We start from the raw sequence: 20495 nt of genomic DNA on the forward strand, positions 1-20495 counted from the left end.
GTCTCACTCTGTCACCCAGGCTGGAGTGCAGTGGCGTGATCTTGGCTCACTGTAATCTCTGCCTCCTGGGTTCAAGCGATGCTGCTGCCTCAGCCTCCCAAGTAGCTGGGATTACAGGCCTGCACCATCACACCTAGCTAATTTTTGTATTTTTAGTAGATTGTATTTTTACAACCTACTAAATTATTATTTATCTGCTAAATTATTAAATCTACTAGATTTTTATTTAGTAGATTGTATTTTTAGTTTCACCATGTTGGCCAGGCTGGTCTTGAACTGCTGACTTCAAGTAATCTGCCCGCCTTGGCCTCGCAATGTGCTGGGATTACAGGTGTGAACCACCGCACCTGGCCTTGTTTTTTCATTTTAAAAATATCCGTCTTTTTTTGGAATGGAGAAGGTACATTATCGCTAATACAGTTTTATCATTTTTCTTCCCTTCATCGAAACCTTTAATGGCTCCCCATTGCCTATAAAATGTCTACATTTTGCAGCAAGGTTTATAAAACTCTTTATAACTTGTCCCAGTTTACCTTTTGCTGCCTTATGTCAAAACACTACTACTATATGGTATTATGTGCAGTCTTAGACTATATTTGTTCTTTAAATATACCACACATTTTCACAGCTGTTTTGTTCATGTTATTTCCTCTACCTAGAAGGCTTTTTACTTTGTTCTGGAAAATACATACTTATCCTTCTAGTCTGGCTGAGAGGGATAGTTCTCTATGTAGCCTTTCAACTCCCTCTCCCCGGCAAGGTGGTTACCCATTTGATGGCAGAAAACATCTTACTCATGTTTCTATCTGCTCTGTTTTCCATAGGCCTGTCAAATAATAAGTGCTTAGTAAATGTATATTTTAGCATAGAGCAGGGGCTAGCAGATTTTTTTCTTAAAGAGTCAGGTAGTAAACATTTTCTCTATTATAACTACCCAACTCTGCGACGGTGGTGCAGAGGCAGCTGTAGACAATATGTAAATGAGTGGATGTGGCTGTGTTCCAATAAAACTTTATTAACAGAAAAAGCTGGTGGCCAGATTTGGCCCATGTGCTATATTTTGCTGACCAAGGCATAGAGTAAGCAAAGAATATGATCCAAGTATTTACTAATTATTTTGTTAACTCTTTTATTGAATTAGGAAGGTATAGATTTAATAATAGTTCTGCTCTGAAATTTTTATAATTGCTCTTATGGAATGCTTTTTTTCATGTAAGTATTGGATGTAGTTTACTTTAAATAATGGTATATCAGAAGCTATTAGGGAATTTTTGTTGAATGAACAGTTATTAGTCTGTCTCTAGAGGTGATCACCACTCAAGTCAGATTTTTATTTATTAATTATACCTAGAATTTATCCAAATTATTTTATCAATACAATAGTAAAATAGTCCATCTTGAAATAGTTTTTTAAATTACAGATAATCTTAAAATTAGTCAACGTTTGCTTTACTAAGGCAAATATGTCTTTCAGATTTATGTTATTACTGTTACTTTTTCTGTCTCATTAAACACTTTGTTATTAACAAATTCTTTGAAAAATGTTAACTAGCAGGTTTTGGGGAAGTTCAATTCTATGTTTATTGGATGCAGCTTTGCTTTGAAGCATCTGAACTTTTGAGTTATTTTTATTTTGGAGTGAGCATCTAGGGTACCTGATTGTGAAGCTAGATTTCAATCTTGTATCAGGGATGGTATATTTTTTTGTGTGAGTTAATTTAAATTTTTAAGTTTTTTTTCCAATGCCTTCATTCTGAAAATGATACATGAATGTAGCAATAAAAGAAAATTGGAGTCCATGAAAAAATAGTAAAGCAATAGGAAAATACAGGTGAGGAAAGATAGAAAACAAAGAAGATGGCAATATGTAAAAAGGAAGTCCTGTAAGGCATATTTTACTGATGTGTTGTAAGGAAAAGTACATATGAAGTATGTTTAGAATTTAGAGTATGTGTAGGGTTGTTCCAGATGGGCAGCCAGAGAAGGCTGTGTGGAGGAAATATTCAATCTAGTCTTTTTAAAGATGTGAGTATGGAAACAAAAGAGCCTTCCCACTTCAGACTATGGTGGAGGCATGGAAACCTGTGCAGGACACAGCATGAACTATGAGAACACTTAACGACTTTCCAAGTGCTGTACAAATATAATTTAATATTGACCAGGATTGAAGTGCCTAAAAGTAAATGACCCAATGAAATTCTTACTAATTTCTTTAAACAAATATTAGGCAATATTTTTGTTTAATTTCTGCATCCTGTAAATTAATTCTGAGGACTCTGTTTTGGCAGTGACTGTTGAAGTGAAGGGTCCCTATGAATACCTCACACTTGAAGACTATCCCTTGATGATTGTAAGTGACTTTATATTATTTAACCTCGGTATTGGATGGTTTTGGGTTCAAAGATTGTCCCATGTTTTGTGGCAGTATTCTTTTTAATGAATTGTTCCTATGCAGTTCAGAAAATGTTGCTTGTAGTCCTGGATTTATTTCTTATTAGACTGGGACTTTGAGAGAGTCAGTATACCCTTGTGTGCCTCATTTTCTTATCCATATAATGAAGGGGTCAGTGACCTGTGGAAATACCTCAAAGATCATCTCACGTTCTCTCTAGGATCCATAGTGGGGCACTTTTTACTACAACTCTATCATTTCTGATCCCACTTACATTAACTAAATGAGGCTGGGTGCACTGGCTCATGCCTGTAATCCCAACATTTTGGGAAGCTGAGGCGGGCACATCACTTGAGGTCAGGTCAGGAGTTTGAGACCAGCCTGGCCAACATGGTGAAACCCCATCTCTACTAAAAATACAAAAATTAGCTGGGCGTGGTGGCAGGCGCCTGTAGTCCCAGCTACTTGGGAGGCTAAAGCAGAATTGCTTGAACCCAGGAGACAAAGGCTGCTGTGAGCCGAGATTGTGCCACTGCACTCCAGCCTGGGCGACAGAGTGAAACTGTCTCAACGACAAAATGATGAAGCTCCCTTCTCTTCATTTTGTGTGTGTATATGTGTATGTGTGCACGTACATGTATGTGTGCATACATCTGTGTCTCAGAATATCCTTAATATATTTTCAATTTTCTTTGTTCACGATTATTCTCTTCTTCCTTTCCCTTTAATAGTTTTCCTATTTTGTTGTGTTTCCTTGCCTCTAGATGTATCCTAATCATCATGCCATTTTTCTTCTTCAGTGTTGTCTTCATCTATATAATTTTAGATCGTGAGCTGAAATAGCTCCTTCTTTAAAAAAAAAAAAAAAAAAAAGAGAGAGTCTCACTCTGTCTCCCAGGCTGGAGTGCAGTGGCATGATAGTGGATAATGGCTCACTGCAGCCTTCAACTCCAGGCTGAAGCTACCCTCCACCTCAGCCTCCCGAGCAGCTAGGACAACAGGCATGTGCCACTATGCCTGGCTAATTTTTTTTTATTTTATTATTTTTTATCTTGAAACGTAGTCTCACTCTGTCACCCAGACTGGAGTGGAATAGCACGATCTCAGCTCACTGCAACTTCCAGCTCCCGGGTTCAAGCAATTCTCCTGCCTCAGCCTCCTGAGTAGCTGGGACTACAGGTGCGCGCCACCATGCCCAGCTAATTTTTGTATTTTTAGTAGAGACGGGGTTTCACCATGTTTTGGCCAGGCTGGTCTTGAATTCCTGACCTCAAGTAATCTGCCCACCACTGCCTCCCAAATTGCTAGTATTACAGGTGTGAGCCACCATGCCTGGCCTAATTTTTATTTTTTGTAGGTACAGAGTCTTGCTATGTTGCCTAGACTGGCCTTGAACTCATGACCTCAAGCAATCCTCCTGCCTCAGCTTCCCAAAGCACTATTACAGGTGTGAATTACCACGCCTGACCAGAAAAAGCTCTTTTACTATAGGAGAGCAGGCTGAGTGCTCTCTATATATACCATATGTGTGTGTGTGTGTATAACAGAGAGCACCTTATATATGGTATACATATGCGATACATACGTATATACACACAAACACACACATATATACATATGAGAGCACTCGCTCTTGAGGACAAGTTCATATGTAGTCTTCCTCTGCTCAAGACAAGATAATGCTTTCATATTAGTTAGTGTTAAGCTCCAAAGGAAGAATTATTTCTTAACTAAAAGGTAGAATATATTTTTGTAACTTGTTAAGACTATATATTGATTCAGGACAGGTGCTGTGGCTTATGCCTGTAATCCCAACACTTTGGGAGGCAGAGATGGGAGGATTGCTTGAGCCCAGAAGTTCAAGACCATCCTAGGCAACATAGCAAAACCCCATCTCTTAAAAAAAAAAAAAAGTATATACTGATTCTAAATCTACAGACTTGGCTCTTGGCCCTAATTCTCCTTTTTATCTTTTACCCAATTTGATAACAGTTTTTCATGGTGATGTGTATTGTATATGTCCTATTTGGTGTTCTGTGGCTGGCATGGTCTGCCTGCTACTGGAGAGATCTCCTGAGAATTCAGTTTTGGATTGGTGCTGTCATCTTCCTGGGAATGCTTGAGAAAGCTGTCTTCTATGCAGAATTTCAGAATATCCGATACAAAGGAGAATCTGGTAAGTAACCAGAAAATCTTTGCCAGTTCGAGTGGTTGGAAGGTGAGATGTATGAAAATATTCCTAAGGTCAGCAGTCACTACGTAGGCTTAACTTTTCAATTACTTAATTATTACAATATCTTAAGCAGAATCACTATGATTCTGACTTTTGTTTTTAATCTTATGAGTTCATTGATGTAAGAGTAATTTTACTGAAATATGCTCACAAAAGTCACAACAGTAGTGGCCATTTTGGGAATGATTATTAACATCATCAAATATCAATTTCTGTTGATTTCTAAGGCACCATTATACATCTAAGAAAGAAAGTAAACGTGTCAATTTAATTGTAAAATGTCACTGATTGTAAGACACACCTTGATTTAAAAAACCTCAAAATGTGGTGGGAAAGTGCATCTAATTGATAAAATATAGTCATATCAAGAAAATAGGAGAGTGCTTATGGTTTAGTAAGGTGAATTGGTAATGACAGAAGTTGTTTTATACTGTAGTTTTTTGTGATTGCCTCAGTTTTTTCTTGTCAGACCATTTAATTTAGTCATAATTATTATTCTGAGATAAACTGATAAGATTTTCCCTGGTCTTTGAAAGGTCTTGAAAATAGTAGATCTGAAAATGAGTTAAACTATACATGCCAACAAGTGTGTACATGACTGTGTTGTTTGCTTTTCTATGTGTAGCTGTATTTCACAGTTTTTAAAAAGGGGGGAAATTGTCTTGATACTACAAACTGTCCATATAGGGTGAGGTATTCTGTTAAAGTTCTAGTGAATTTGGGGGCAGGTGGGGAAGGGAGCTGAGTTGAGCGTACCCAGATTGCCATACATAGACATGAGTAAGATTGTGAGTGGAATCAGCTTGTATACTGTAAGAACTGCGGAAGAGCTATTCTGTTTTAGCAGGACTAATATCAATGCTTATTCTGAAGAGTGTAGAAAGCAGCAGTCTAGTATTGGCATCTTGCCTGTTGCCAAACCTAGATTATGGTGCCATTTCTCCCCTTCTTTTTCATAGTCCAAGGTGCTTTGATCCTTGCAGAGCTGCTTTCAGCAGTGAAACGCTCACTGGCTCGAACCCTGGTCATCATAGTCAGTCTGGGATATGGCATCGTCAAGTAAGTATTAACTTCCTGTATGGAAGAGCAAATTAAAATGCTGATTAAATTAAAACAGTATTGCATGTTCCCGATGTAGTAGTTCTGAAATAGTTGATAAAAGAAATAATTCTGAAACAAGAAAGGTATCTGAAATTTTGTAGCATTGTAAATGCTGGGAAAATGTGTTTCATTTTCCATACTTCCAAGTATATTCCTTACTTCCAAATCCAAATATATTCCATACTTCCAAAATATTTTTTGCAAATTAGATTTTTTATGGGAAACACATTCTTGCTGTAACTCTGAAAATATTTGTCTATCCAAAAAATTTTATTTTTATTGAGTGTCTTCTATAGGCATTCTTCGAGGCATTGTTCTAGGCCCTGGGGATATAGCAAGTAAACAGAAGATTTTGAGCTTACATTTGTGGAGGGAGGGGACAAAGACAAAATTTAAGTGAGTAAAATATTTTAATATGTCAGTGGAAAGTGCAGTGGAGCAGGTAATGCAGGAGCTAGAGCTTGCAGTTGTATATAGGGTGATCAAGGAGGGCCTCACTTAATGACATGTAAGCAGAGACTTCAAGGAGGTGAGGGAGCTATATGTATACCCAAGGGAAGAGATGCTGAATTGAGATCAGATTCTATATATATTTTGAAGGTGGAACCAGTAGAATTTGCTGATGGATCAGATGTGTGATATGAAAGAGAAGAGGAATTAAGGATGATGCCAACTGTTTTGATCTGGTCAAATGGCAGGATGGAACTGGAGATTTACTGAGTTCAGGAAGACCTTAGGTGAAATAAGCATGGAGCAGGGGCAAGACTGGAGTTGAATTAAATAACTAAGTAGGGGAAACAAAGGGGAGAGGTTGGGGCAGAGATAAAAGTTTGGGAGTCATGAAGATAAAGATATTTTTTAAAGTCATGAGGGCCAGGTGCAGTGGCTCACGCCATAATCCTCACACTTTGGGAGGCCAAGGTGGGCAGATTGCCTGAGGTCAGGAGTTGAAGACCAGCCTGGACAACACAGTGAAACCCTGTGTCTACTAAAATACAAAAAATTAGCCAGGTGTGGTGGCATGCACCTGTAGTCCCAGCTACTTGGGAGGCTGAGGCAAGAGAATCGCTTGAACCCTGGAGGCGGAGATTGCAGTGAGCCAAGATCATGCCACTGCACTCTAGCCTGGGTAACAGAACGAGACTCCATCTCCAAAGTTAAATAAATAAATAAATGAAGTCATGAGACTGGATTTGGTCACCAAGGAAGTGAGTATATATAGAGAAGAGGTCCAAGGGCTGGGCCCTTGAATATTTAATATTATTTAGAAGTCTGTAAGATGAAGTAGTTAGCAGAAGAAATTGAGGAGAGACCAGTGAGGTGGGTAGAAAACTGAAGAATGTGTTTCAAGGAGGAAGTGATTGTGTCAAGAGATCCTGATAGGTCAAGTGAGAATTGGCCATTGAGTTTACCTATATGGAGGGTCATAGTGATAGTTTTGGTGAAGTGATATGGACAAAAGCCTAATTGGGGAGAGTTCCAGAGAGAATAGGAGGAGAGGAATTAGAATAATTGTATAGACAATTATTGAAAGGAATTTTGCTTTAAGTGCGATTAAGTAATGCTATAGCATCCCTTTATAGTGCTTTAAGTAGGATTAAGGTTAGTTGTTTTAAGTTTGTTTATTCAATTAAAGGCATTTTGCTTTAAATGGGATTAGAGATATGGGGAATTTTAGTTCTTAAAATTTATTTATTTAACAATTATTTGAGTGCCTCCTATATGCCAGGAAGTATTCTAGGTTTCCAAGATGAATGGGGAGAAAATTCCCTGCTCATATGGAGTTTTCCCCAATATATAACAAAAAATATAAGAACAAATATTGGTAAGGAGGATGCAGACATGATTTAAGGCAGCGCATCTTAAACTACACTACACTAAGGAATCACCTAAGGATTTTGTTAACATGTGGGTTCTGGTTGTGTAGGATTTTGAATCTCAAGGATCTAAGACTTTTTCTCCTTCAAACAGAAGTTGCTCAGAAGACTTTTCATATATTAGGTTTAGAGCTTGCAAATATACTATGGAATGAACCGTAATAGAATATTTGATTATATTAAGGAATCGTTAGAATTTTTAGATTTGATGGTGGTATTTTGGTGATGGTTTTTAAAAGTTTCTTTTGTGGGCCGGGCACAGTGGCTCATGCCTGTAATCTCAGCCCTTGGGGAGGCAAATGCAGAAGAATCGCTTGAGCCTAGGAGTTCTGGACCAGCCTAGGCAACATAGTGAGACCTTGTCTATACAAAACATCAAAAAAAAAAAAAAAAATTAGCCTAGTGTAGTGGGACGTGCCTGTAGTCCTCAGCTGCTCAGGAGGCTGAAGTGGGAGGGTTGCTTGAGCCCAGGAGTTCACGGCTCCAGTGAGCTGTGACTGGGCCACTGCACTTCAGCGTGGGCGATAGAGTGAGACCCTGTTTCTTTTTTTTTTTTTTTTTTTTTTGAGATGGAGTCTCGCTGTCGCCCAGGCTGGAGTGCAGTGGCGCAATCTCGGCTCACTGCAAGCTCTGCCTCCCGGGTTCACGCCATTCTCCTGCCTCAGCCTCTCCGACTAGCTGGGACTACAGGCGCCCGCCACCACGCCCGGCTAATTTTTTTTGTATTTTTAGTAGAGACGGGGTTTCACCGTGGTCTCGATCTCCTGACCTCGTGATCCGCCCGCCTCGGCCTCCCAAAGTGCTGGGATTACAAGCGTGAGCCACCGCGCCCGGCCGAGACCCTGTTTCTTTAGGGGAAAAAAAAAAAAGGACCTTTTGTAGCCATTGAAATACCAAAGAAAAATAAAGTCCTCATTTATTAAAAACACATACCGAAATATATCAAAGATACACTGTCTAGGATGCATCAAGAGAATATGAAAGGGTGGAAAGGGGATGGGGTATGCATGGGACAGAACTGACCATAGGTTGGTGGTTGTTGGGCCTCGGTGAGGGGTTTATAAGGGTGCGTTATACTACTTGTGAATATGTTTCAAAACTCTCTGAGGAAACTTTTTTTTAAAATGTGGTAACCAGACCCGAGATCTTAAGTTGTAGTATTCCCTATCTTGTGTTAAGACCATAAGGTCTTAGTTTTTTTCTCTTAGGTGAATCAAGTGTATATTATTTATTGCTTTAAATTGTTGGCCTATATTAATTAACACAAGTTCCTATTACTTAGCTTGTTTCGGGATTTGTCCCATATGTACTCAAATATCTCCTTGCTTCCTCTTTAGGCCACGCCTTGGAGTCACTCTTCATAAGGTTGTAGTAGCAGGAGCCCTCTATCTTTTGTTCTCTGGCATGGAAGGGGTCCTCAGAGTTACTGGGGTTAGTACTGCCTAATCTCATTTTCTGTGGTCAGTTCAATTACATTGTTTACATCTTGACAGTGTGAATCGGAAATGTCTGTGGGCTTCTTTCTGTTTGCTTTAAGTCACTTTTGGGCTCTGATTTTCAAAATATATGTATAGTTCATGTTTTCTTTTTAATCTATTAGAGCTTTGTAAATTTAGTGTGTGCCCGGAATGAATGCTTTTCCACCTGTCTCCAAATTGCTAATTGTTTTAGTTCCTCCTCCCAAGCAGTAGACTTGCATTTTTTTTTCTTTTTCTTAATCAATGGAATCCAGACTGAAATTCTTGTGTAAATGGCAGACATTGGAGTCATACACTTACTAGTTAATCTAATCTAACGTAGCTGTTGTTTCTTAATCAACATTTCCTTTTCAAAAACTTCCTTAAAATGCATCTAATGAGGCCGGGCGGGCGTGTAATCACGCCTGTAATCCCAGCACTTTGGGAGGCCGAGGCGGGCAGATCATGAGACAGGAGATCAAGACCATCCTAGCTAACAAGGTGAAACCCTGTCTGTACTTAAAAAAAAAAAAAATACAAAAAATTAGCTGGGCGTGGTGGCAGGCGCCTGTAGTCCCAGCTACTTGGGAGGCTGAGGCAGGAGAATGGTGTGAACCCGGGAGGCGGAGCTTGCAGTGAGCCGAGATCGTGCCGCTGCACTCCAGCCTGGGTGACAGAGCAAGACTCCGTCTCAAAAAAAAAAAAAAAAGAAAAAGAAAAAAAATGCAGCTAATGAAGTTTCACACCATTTTCGAGAATTGTATAATTATTCCCTTTGCCAGGGAAGGAAACCAAAGCATCTAAGTGATAAAGAAATTTATGGCTGGGAGCAGTGGTGGGCGCCTGTAGTCCTGGCTACTTGGGAGGCTGAGGTGGAAGGACTGATTGAGTTCAGGCTGCAGTGAGCCATGATCATGCCATTGCACTCCAGCAACAGAGTGATACCTCTTCCTTAAAAAAGAGAAGAAAAGAAATTTATGTTACCACTGGATTAATACGAAGAAGTAGGGTTCTCCAGGCCATTTCAATTAATTTTCTTACTTTTTTAAAAAAAGTCAGACTCCACAGCAACCTGTTAGATTCAATATCGTAAAAACTATAAACTTGGCTTTGCCCACAAGAAAACTGGGCTCAATATGTTTTGCAATAAATTGCCTCTTAAATCAAACACTTTGTGGATGCACATTTGCTTTTCAAATCACACTGTCCTCTGTATGTAATTCTCTTAGACTTTTAGCAACTTTAACCCTCTGTCAATTTCATTTTCTTTCTTCTGCTGTTGCTATAGTATTTTTCTTATCCCTTGACTCTGATAGTAAACCTGGCCCTCTCAGCAATTGACGCCTGTGTTATTTTATGGATATCCTTTCAATAATGCCTGTTGATTGGGTAATTAGGGTTATGTAAAAAACATACTCTATATAAACTCCTGGAAACATGCAGCGTAGTTTTTCAGATAATTGCCTTAGATTTTATTTTGGGGTGAGCTCTTATTTGTAAAATATTACAATTTTGGAAATTAATAATTCTTTGTATATGATGCATTAATTTTTTTTAAATATGAGAAAAGTCTTTTCAGACTTGTAGCCAAAATTGCAATAATAGGAAATGATAGATTAAGGATGGGGCTTATAAACATTAGAACTTTTTTGGAATATGGTCACTCGTTAACGTGGATCTTTATATATGAAAAACTCGTAGTTAGCAGTATGTTTCGAGATTGTAAATGTCAATTTATGTGAAATGCTTATAGCTGTATATTCTATGTGATGGTTTATAAGAAGGGAAGAATGATTAGGTGTCAAATGTTCTTTTTATCTCCTTTCAGTTCAGTGCAAAAACATTCCAGTGATTACGTAAATGCAGAATCATGTGGTGGTTTCTTCTCTGTGCCTCTCTAGACATCTGTTTTTCACCACTTCTTTTTCTTTGTCTGCAGGCCCAGACTGATCTTGCTTCCTTGGCCTTTATCCCCTTGGCTTTCCTAGACACTGCCTTGTGCTGGTGGATATCCTTCTCATTGGCTTGTTTGATGATGGTCCGTTTTCTCCCCTTGGAGATGGGTTTCCATTGATCTTTCTGCAAAGAGTTTTTATCAGTTTTGTTGATTACTCCTTAGCGTGGGGAATAGTGCATGCTAAGTCTTAACAACCTGAGGGTTCAGGTAAGCAGTTTTTTTGTTTTTATTTTTTTAATTTTTAAAAATCAAATTGGAAATTGGTGACTGTGGACCGAGCTCAAGATAAAATCTTTTGGCTTTTTTCTTTTAAATGAGCATTTCATCTTGATTTTGCACTTGTTGTTTGTGTACCTAATCATTTAGTGTTAGAATCACTGGCTGCGCTGGTCCTGCTCTGTCTTTTAGCCTCTAGCAATTCTTAAATGCTTTGAAACTTATGAAAAGATTTTGATCCTTAAAATTTGATTTCAGGAACTATGTAAGGTGCTTTGACTTTTCTGAAACTCTGTGTAGGTTCAGCAGGTTTTAATCCTTACGGAGTGAGTGTTTTCTTGCCTCATTTAAAAGCTGGCTTGGAATTGTTTGAAGATTTCCACCCTTCAGAATAAATAATTGATTCATTTACAGGCAGAGTCAACCAGCAGATAACAAACAAGCTTCTATTTGAGCAATCTTTTTCTCCTGCTCTTTAAAATTAAATTTATATATTAGGGGCTTGGCCTGATGGCTAAAGGATTCAAGTTTTTGGACTTTATCTTATATTGAATTTGCTTTGGTTTTTATATATTTGGTCCTATTAGCAGTTTTCATTATTGCTGACCTGATAGATTGTGACTGTTGAAAAACTGTGAATGTAAACAAAATTGTTTTGTGAATTTGAGTGGGTTGCTGTATAAGAGTTTTCAGTTAAAGTGTCCTCAGTCTAAATAGCCAAAGCTTTTCTAGGTTGGTATCTTTCCCAAGTGTTTTGTGAACCTCTACAAGCATTGCGAGAAGAGGGAGGTGGGAATGGATTGTACAGTAAGATAACCCAATGACTAGGTAACAGCTAAGGCTCTGTAAGGGCAGAGCAACTGCCAAATCCCTTATTTTTGTATCTCCTTCTCATTCTGAAAATTGAGCCAGGTGCAGTGGCTCATGCCTGTAATCCCAGCACTTTGGGAGGCTGAGATGGGCAGATTGCTTTAAGCTCTGGAGTTTGAGACCAGCCTGGGCAACATGGCAAAGCCCTATCTCTACAAAAAATACAAAAATTCGTCGGGCGTGGTGGCTTATGCCTGTAGTCCCAGCTGCTCGGGAGGCTGAGGCAGAATTGCTTGAGCCCTAGAAGCGGAGGTTGCAGTGAGCCGAGATCGCACCACTGCACTCCAGCCTGAGTGACAGAGACCCTGTCTCAAAAAGAAAAGAAAATTGAACGTGAGAGCAGATACCATTTTTAGTAGTCACCAATTCCCCTCCTGTTTTTCTCTAGCAACTTCTACTTGAGAATAATGTTTTGAAAATGGAGAGTCATTACTTTTGGAAGCAAACCATATGAGCTTCTCAACCAATTGTAAGGTCCTCTTAATTCAGGATAGTGCAGGCAACTGATGGCAGGTTCCTTAAGATGGCATGAGGGGACTGAGTGTAGATCTCTGGGAGATTATAGACACGAGCATAATTATGACTCTTAACTAGATTTGCTGGACAGATGAGAACAGAGCTACCCACCTTAAAGGGAGAGAGAAGATGATGTTAACTCTTTGTCCCTTGCCAGTTACTCATGTTCACTTTATCTTCTACCATTTCTCTTTCTATTTATTTTCTGTCTTTTTTTGTTTCTCTAGAAAGCCTCTTCCTTTCTCTTTTTTATATTTTTTTCTCTTGTGATTTTGTACATTCTTACTTTATCCTGGTTCTGTCTTCTCTTTAATATCTCATTGAAAATGATGACTTTCGGCCAGGTATGGTGGCTCGTGCCTGTAATGCCAGTGCTTTGGGAGGCCAAGGCAGGAGGATCAGTTGAGGCCAGGAGTTTAAGACCAGCCTGAGCAACATAGCGAGACCTTATCTCTACAAAAAAATTAAAAAATTAGCCAGGCATGGTGGCATATGCCTGTAGTCCCAGCTGCTTGGGGGGCTGAGGTGGGAGGATCACTTGAGCCTCAGTGGTCAAGGCTGCAGTGAGCTGTGATTGTGCCACTGCACTGTAGCCTGGGCTAGACCTTGCCTCACACAAAAAAGGAAAAGGAAATAAAATCATGACTTTCTTATTAATCTTGAGGTGTTTGTGAGATTTAGTGAGAATAAGACAGCTATAAGGCCTCTGAGAGATCCATACGTTTATTAGCATGACCCCAGATCCTCAAAGAAACCTGAAAACTAATTGGCTAGCTTACTGTTTTTTTCCTGAATGTTGAATTCCTTGACCTGCAAACACATATTTATTAGCCTGACTCAAACAATGAAGCTATTAAAACTTCGGAGGAACATTGTAAAACTCTCTTTGTATCGGCATTTCACCAACACGCTTATTTTGGCAGTGGCAGGTAAGTCTGGGACTTTCTTCTTGGAGTTCAAATGTGATCTGTTTAGAATGGAGATTCTTAACCTGAAAGGCCATGGGTGGGCATAGAAAGTTTTGTATATTTCACTTGGAAAAGGGTTCTTAGCTCTTGTCAAATTCTCAGAAGGATCTATGGTTTTTAAAAAGTTGAGAACCATTTATTTTATGTACAGTAGCTGGAAATCGACCTCATATTTCAGCTCTTTATTTATCCCTCTTCTATTTGCATTCTTTCTTGAGGCATTCTTTTTCTTGAGGTTAGTTAGCTTAAGTGCCAGAGAGTGCTCCTTTTAGAAGACATTACCACGTGTTTGTTTAGTTTTATTAAATAGTTGTAGCATTTTAGATTAGAGTCCATTGCTATTATAGTGCTTTTACATATGTCAGCAAGCATATGTAAAAATTGACATTAGGTGGACTGTAACCAAAGTTGGCTAATTTGCCTACCTCCTGACCCTTGTACCAGGAATAGTGAGGTCTGATTTATGATTGGAACTAGCTCTTCTGTTTGTGTTACAGTCGTTTTATCAGCCATTTTTTTTTCATCTGACCAGCCAAAGAAAAATTAGCATTATTATACTAAGGATAAAAGGAGAAAAAAATTAGATTGATAATGCTGGAAAGAGCTATATTTCCAATACCTTATTTTCCAACCACAATGGTTACTGATGTAGCCAGATGGCAAATAAAATTATTACCAAATTATTCTTTAAATACAGAAAGGATTGGCTAGAGTGTGTATCATGAGCCTTGCTGATAGCAGATATACAGTACATTTGTATTGAATACACTTGTTAAAATAACTGATAGAATTGTGATATATTTGGGGGTTTGGGGTGTGTGGGATTCCACTTAACCGGAAATGGGGGAATGTAATTGGAGATGTAAACCAGCATTCATACTCTGACCTGGTTTTTCATTTACTGTTAGCATCCATTGTGTTTATCATCTGGACAACCATGAAGTTCAGAATAGTGACATGTCAGTCGGTGAGTTATAAGCACATTTATGAATAATGTACTGTCTTATAAACAACTGATGATGTTGATGACAGTGGTAAGGTTCTTCTAAGTTATATACCTTAAAAAAAATTAGAGCTAGGTCTCTACTCTGAGGGTTGTGATACTTCCCTCCTCCTAAGTATTCTGTACTATCATGGTGCTTGGTATAGTAGATAGTTTTTTGTTTGTTTTTTTCTGACTGTATTCTCCCAGTTTTGGGAGAGAATTTTGTAAGTTATAACTACAGTGTGCTATAACCCAGTCTTACTTTAACTAAAAATCTTAAGAAGTCCAGAGTACTAAATATTAAGTACCATATGTGTAAATAATACTAATCTGAATAGAAGCCACATCCTTAAGATCTGAGCCCAAAGACTGTGACAGTAGGATTTCTTTAGAAGCAGCTAAGGCTCTTATTTTGTTAAATAATGAAAATGAAAATTATAAGTATACCAACCTAATGTAACGTTCTCTCACACTGCATAAGGTAACTTTCTCTTACCCTGTATAAGGTAACTTTCTCTTAACCCTGTATAAAACCCTTTCTTAAAGCTTCTCAGAGGGATGACGAAGCTTTGACAAATACTCTGTTCCGTTGATGCATTTTCTTTAACAACAGTAAGCACTACAAGGACAAAAACTATATTCATTCACTTTGTTTCCCCACACTTACCACAGTACTAAGCATGCAGCAGGCTCTTAATAAACATAACTTGAATGAACAAATAAGTGATTTTTGTTCTATGCCAAAGGCTTTACGAACAAGGGGTTAAGATAACGTGTATAAATGTTGTACTTCTCCCCTGTATTGTAGGACTGGCGGGAGCTGTGGGTAGACGATGCCATCTGGCGCTTGCTGTTCTCCATGATCCTCTTTGTCATCATGGTTCTCTGGCGACCATCTGCAAACAACCAGAGGTTCTTGGACTCTTCTGTTTACTCTGCTAACATGAGATGACCATGTCATCAATTAGGGGTGGTCTATTGGGGGACAGTATCAGGGCTTTGTCATATAGTGGAAGGAACACTGGGCCTGGAATCAGAAGAACTGGGTTCCTATCTGAGCTCTCCTCTTAACTTCATGATTTTTGGCATGCAGCCTCTCCACCTCTCTGGCCTTAGTTTCCTTTCTATATACTTTGGGGGAATTAAACCCAGCGACATGAAGTTCCCTTCAGCTCTGACATTTTGTGATAAATACACAGGCATACTATGGAGATAAATTGCAAGCTTGGTTTCAGACCATCACGATAAAGCAGATATTGAGTTACATACATATTTTGTTTTTTCCAATGCATATCCAAGTTATGTTTACACTATTCTGTAGTCTACTATGTGTGCAATAGCATTATGTCTAAAAAATGTATGCACGTTAATTTAAAAACACTTTATTGCTAAAAAAAAAAAAAAAAACCAACACAGGGGCTGGGCGTGGTGGCTCACGCCTGTAATTCCAGCACTTTGGGAGGCCGAGGCAGTCGGATCACTTGAGGTCAGGAGTTTGAGACCAGCCTAACCACCGTGGCGGAACCCCATCTCTACTAAAAATACAAAAATTAGCTGGGTGTGGAGGTGGACGCCTGTCATCCCAGCTACTTGGGCAACTGAGGCAGGAGAATCACTTAAACCTGGGAGGCAGAGGTTGCAGTGAGCCGAGATCATGCCACTGCACAGCATAGGTGACAGAGTGAGACTCCCTCTCAAAAAAAAAATGCTGACACACAAAGTGAGCACATTGCTGTTGGAAAATGGCACCAATAGACTTCCTTGACATAGGGTTGCCACAAAATCTGGGAAGCACAGTTAAATGAAGCACCATAAAATCAAGTATACCTGTAAGTATTTGTATAGTAAACAAGGGATATAGATATATAATCTGTTGTGTCAACCCCAGGCACAGTGGCTCATGCCTGTAATCCCAGCACTTTGGGAGGCCAAGATGGGCAGATCACATGAATCCAGGAGTTTGAGACCAGCTTGGCCAACATGGCAAAACCCCTCCTCTACTAAAAATACAAAAATTAACTGAGCATGGCAGTGCACACCTCTAATCCCGGCTACTCAGGAGGCTGAGGCACAAGAATCACTTGAACCCAGAGGCGGAGGTTGCAGTGAGGCGAGATGGCGCCACTGCACTCCAGCCTGGGTGACAGAGCGAGACTCTGTCTCAAAGAAAACAAAAGATATAATTGTGTCACTTATACTGAGTCTCTCCTGTCTAGTATCTAGAAGGAAAGAAAATTTCTGTAACCAGCAGCCCAGCTCACTTTGTAACGATAGAAAGGGTAAAATTAAAACTTACATAACCAACTTTGAAATTAAAAATCTATGTGTAAATCTGATTTGTCCAACTATAGGCAAATTTCAGTCATTTAGGAACTGCTTAACTTTATTTTGTGATTATGCCTTTTTTCCCTCTTTTCCCCCCTCATTTGCATTTAGACGGTTAAGAGCTTATATTAAACACCCATACCACCAAAGAAGGAAAAGGGTGACATGGTATAAATGACTAATTTTATAACCAGACCCAATGAAAGATTGAAATAGAAAATAGGTGAAATCCTTTTACTCCATGAAAATGGCCTTGCTGTCATTTCAAACTATGCACTTTATATGTGTTTATTGAAAAAAGTCAGAATAGAGAAAAGTCATGAAAGAAAATAAAGGAGATCTGAAATCACACTATTGAGAAAGAACTTTTACATTCTGGAGACCCTTCTTTTATATCCATCTGTTGATCTACTGGTTACTCACTAGCTGTATTTGTATTTAAATATTTTCCCTTCCTCAGTCATTAAAAAATTTTTGCGTTACCTTCCCTCGTCTTTTCTCCCCCCTTTTCTTTTAAAACATTGCCCCCTTTCTCCGTGACTTCAGTGTTAACTGCATGTTATAATGTGTCTTTTCCCTGTTCATGTATGGAATCTTCCATTACTCTTGTAACAGTACATTGTGGAGATTCCTTCCAGTGTAACAGGTTTAATTGAACTCACTCATTTTCATGGATAGCATAAATATGGGACATGTGTAGTACAGTTAAATTAACATATTCTCTTATTAATGGGCATTTGGGATATTTCCAGTTTGAGGTGCGTCAGGGTCCTCAAGACCATCCTAATGTTCAGTGATTTACTAGAAGGCCTCATGGGATGCAGCATACGGTTATACTCACAGTTAAGGTGTATTACAACAAAATGGTGATAGCAGGTAGAGTCTGGGGAAATCTGTATTTTCTTTCCTTGTGTTCTGTCTCTCTTCTGAGGAAGTACCTCAAGTCCGTTCTTTTCCCCAGCAACAAAAATGTAGTAACACATTGTTTCTGTCTAGGAAAGCCCATTAATGTTCAGCACTCAAGATTTTTATTGGACGGTGTTACCTCCTCCCAGCCAAATATGTGACAGTATGCACAGACTATTGCCAACGAGGGAAACTCATTTGAGCTTTCAATGTCCAGAGTTTTTACTGGGGCTCAATCACATACTGTCTCGGTTGCTGACTTTTAGTTTCCAACCCCTCCTGGCAGTCAGGCTAATACCATTTCCTCTAGAGGTCAGAGCTGATATGGTATGGCCCAAAGCCCCTATCATAAACTATACTGTTACACTGTCAGCCAAAGTCCCCAGGCAAATAAAGACAGGACATTTTATGGGTATAGGGATCACCTCACATTAGTCAATGAAGGTTAATTTCTCACTACACACTGACACATGCTCAAGAAATATTTAATGAGTGGGCTTGGATTTGCTAGGTTGAAGGATATGTGTTATTTGTAATTTTTAAAGTATTTCCAGATTATGTTCCCAAAAGAAACCTGAAAGAAATTGCATATTTAACAACAATGGTACAAGAGAGGTTTTTTCTTCTTCCCTTGTTTTGTGTCCCATCATTTTATTTAATTTTTGCAGATTTGGTGGATGAGAATTAATATTGTTACTTTTTGAATTTAAGGTTGGGTCTTTAGCTTATTTTTTATTGGCTTATTGATCATTGTCTCTGTCCATTTTCAGCTGCTATAACAAAATACCACAGACTGTTTGTTTATAATGAACAGAAATTTGTTGGCTCGCAGTGTCAGCAACTGGTGAGGGCCTTCTTACTGGGTCGTCACATGACAGAAAGTGGAAGGGCAAAAGGGAGAGCCCACTCCAGAAAACCCTTTATGTAACAGCATTAATTCATTCATGAGGGTGGAACCCTCATGACCTAAATGCCTTCCATTAGGCCCAACTCCCAACACTGTCACACTGGGAATTAGGTTTCAACATGAGTTTTGGAGGGGACAGACATTCAGACTGTAACAATCACTTATGTATTGATTTGTAGGAGTTTATTTATTTTGAGATGGGGTCTTGCTCTGAACCCAAGGCTGGAGTGTAGTGGAGCAACCTTGGCTCACTACAACCTCCACCTCCTGGGCTCAAATGATCCTCCCACCTCAGCCTCCTGAGTAGCTGGGACCACAGGTGTGCACCACCACACTGGGCTAATCTTTGCATTTTTTGTAGAGATGGGGTTTTGCCATGTTGCCCAGGCTTGTTTCAAACTCCTGAGCTCAAGCGATCCGCCTGCCTTGGCCTCCCAAAACGCTGGGATTACAGGCATGAGCCACCATACCAGGCCCAATTTGTAGGAATTTCTAATATATTTTGTATGCCAATATTTTGTTTGTTCTAAGTATTGCATATATTTTCTGCCAGTTAATAATCTTTTGATTTTTTTATGCTGTTTTTAATCATACAAAATCTCAGAAATATGGAGTAGTTTTTCCCTTCAAGGATTGTACATTTTGCATCTTATTTTGACAAATTCTTACCTAGCCTGAGGTGAGGTCAAAAAATTATTCTCTAATGACTTTTAAAAAATTTCACAATGAGGCCGGGCGTGATGGCTCGTGCCTGTAATCCCAGTACTTTGGAGGCTGAGGTGGGTGGATAACCAGAGATCAGGAGTTGGAGACCAGCCGGACCAACATGATGAAACCTCATCTCTACTAAAAATAACAAAAATTAGCCAGGCGTGGTGGCGGGCGCCTGTCATCCCAGCTACTTGGGAGGCTGAGACAGCAGAATCGCTTGAACCCGGGAGGCGGAGGTTACAGCGAGCTGAGATTGCGCCATTGCACTCCAGCCTGGGCAACAAGAGCAAAACTCCGTCTCAAAAAAAAAAAATCACAATCAAGATGTTCATCCACCAAGAATTACTTGAATCTAGGCTCTCTACTCTCTTCTGTTCTGGTCCTGCATCAGTAGCACTGTGTAAATTACCCTAGGCTTCTGATAAACCGTGGTATCTGGAGGGCCTGAACCCCTAATCATATTTATAAGTGCAGGCTCAGCCGCATACTACCTGGCTCTTAAAAATAGCCTTTGGGCCAGGCACCGTGGCTCACGCCTATAATCCCAGCACTTTGGGAGGCTGAAGCGGACAGATCACCTGAGGTCGGGAGTTCGAGACCAGTCTGACCAACTAGAGAAACCCCATCTCTACTAAAAATACCAAATTAGTTGGGCGTGATGGCACATGCCTGTAATCCCAGCTATTTGGGAGACTGAGGCAGGAGTGCTTGAACCGCAGGAAGGGGAAGTTGCAGTGAGCCGAGATCGCACCATTGCACTCCAGCCTGGGCAGCAAGAGTGAAACTCCTTCTCAAAAAAAAAAAGCCTTTGGCCAGGCGTGATGGCTCACACCTGTCATTCCAGCACTTTGGGAGGTCTGGCCGGGAGGATTGCTTGAGCCCAGGAGTTTGAGACCAGCCCTGGCAATATAGCAAGATCCCATTTCTACAAAAAAAAATGTTTTAGGTTAGCTGGGCATGGTATTGCATGCTTGTAATCCCAGCTACTTGGGAGGCTGAGGTGGGAGGATCACTTGAACCTGGGATGTCAAGGCTGCAGTGAGCTGTGGTCATACCACTGCACTCCAGCCTGGG

At 39.6% G+C, this 20495-nt stretch overlaps 1 protein-coding gene across 5 annotated transcripts in view; it reads left to right on the forward strand.

The window, feature by feature from the left end:
* The window catches only part of TMEM87A (transmembrane protein 87A), a 63596-nt gene that overhangs the window by 31189 nt on the left and 11912 nt on the right, over nucleotides 1-20495 (forward strand). For 2 of the 5 annotated variants that reach the window (XM_032176038.2, XM_032176042.2), the window contains exons 8-15: nucleotides 2289-2350; nucleotides 4385-4568; nucleotides 5585-5684; nucleotides 8941-9034; nucleotides 11000-11068; nucleotides 13440-13548; nucleotides 14496-14554; nucleotides 15381-15484. In XM_032176038.2, coding sequence (XP_032031929.1) covers nucleotides 2289-2350; nucleotides 4385-4568; nucleotides 5585-5684; nucleotides 8941-9034; nucleotides 11000-11068; nucleotides 13440-13548; nucleotides 14496-14554; nucleotides 15381-15484 — 781 coding nt within the window. Of the gene's footprint in view, nucleotides 1-2288; nucleotides 2351-4384; nucleotides 4569-5584; nucleotides 5685-8940; nucleotides 9035-10348; nucleotides 10421-10999; nucleotides 11069-13439; nucleotides 13549-14495; nucleotides 14555-15380; nucleotides 15485-20495 lie in introns of all 5 variants that reach the window. The other 3 variants (XM_032176037.2, XR_009209776.1, XM_058427780.1) reach the window with 3 other exon arrangements.

The sequence above is a fragment of the Hylobates moloch genome, unplaced genomic scaffold (genome assembly GCF_009828535.3).
Source record: "Hylobates moloch isolate HMO894 unplaced genomic scaffold, HMol_V3 SCAFFOLD_14, whole genome shotgun sequence".
NCBI classification, from domain to species: Eukaryota; Metazoa; Chordata; class Mammalia; order Primates; family Hylobatidae; genus Hylobates; species Hylobates moloch.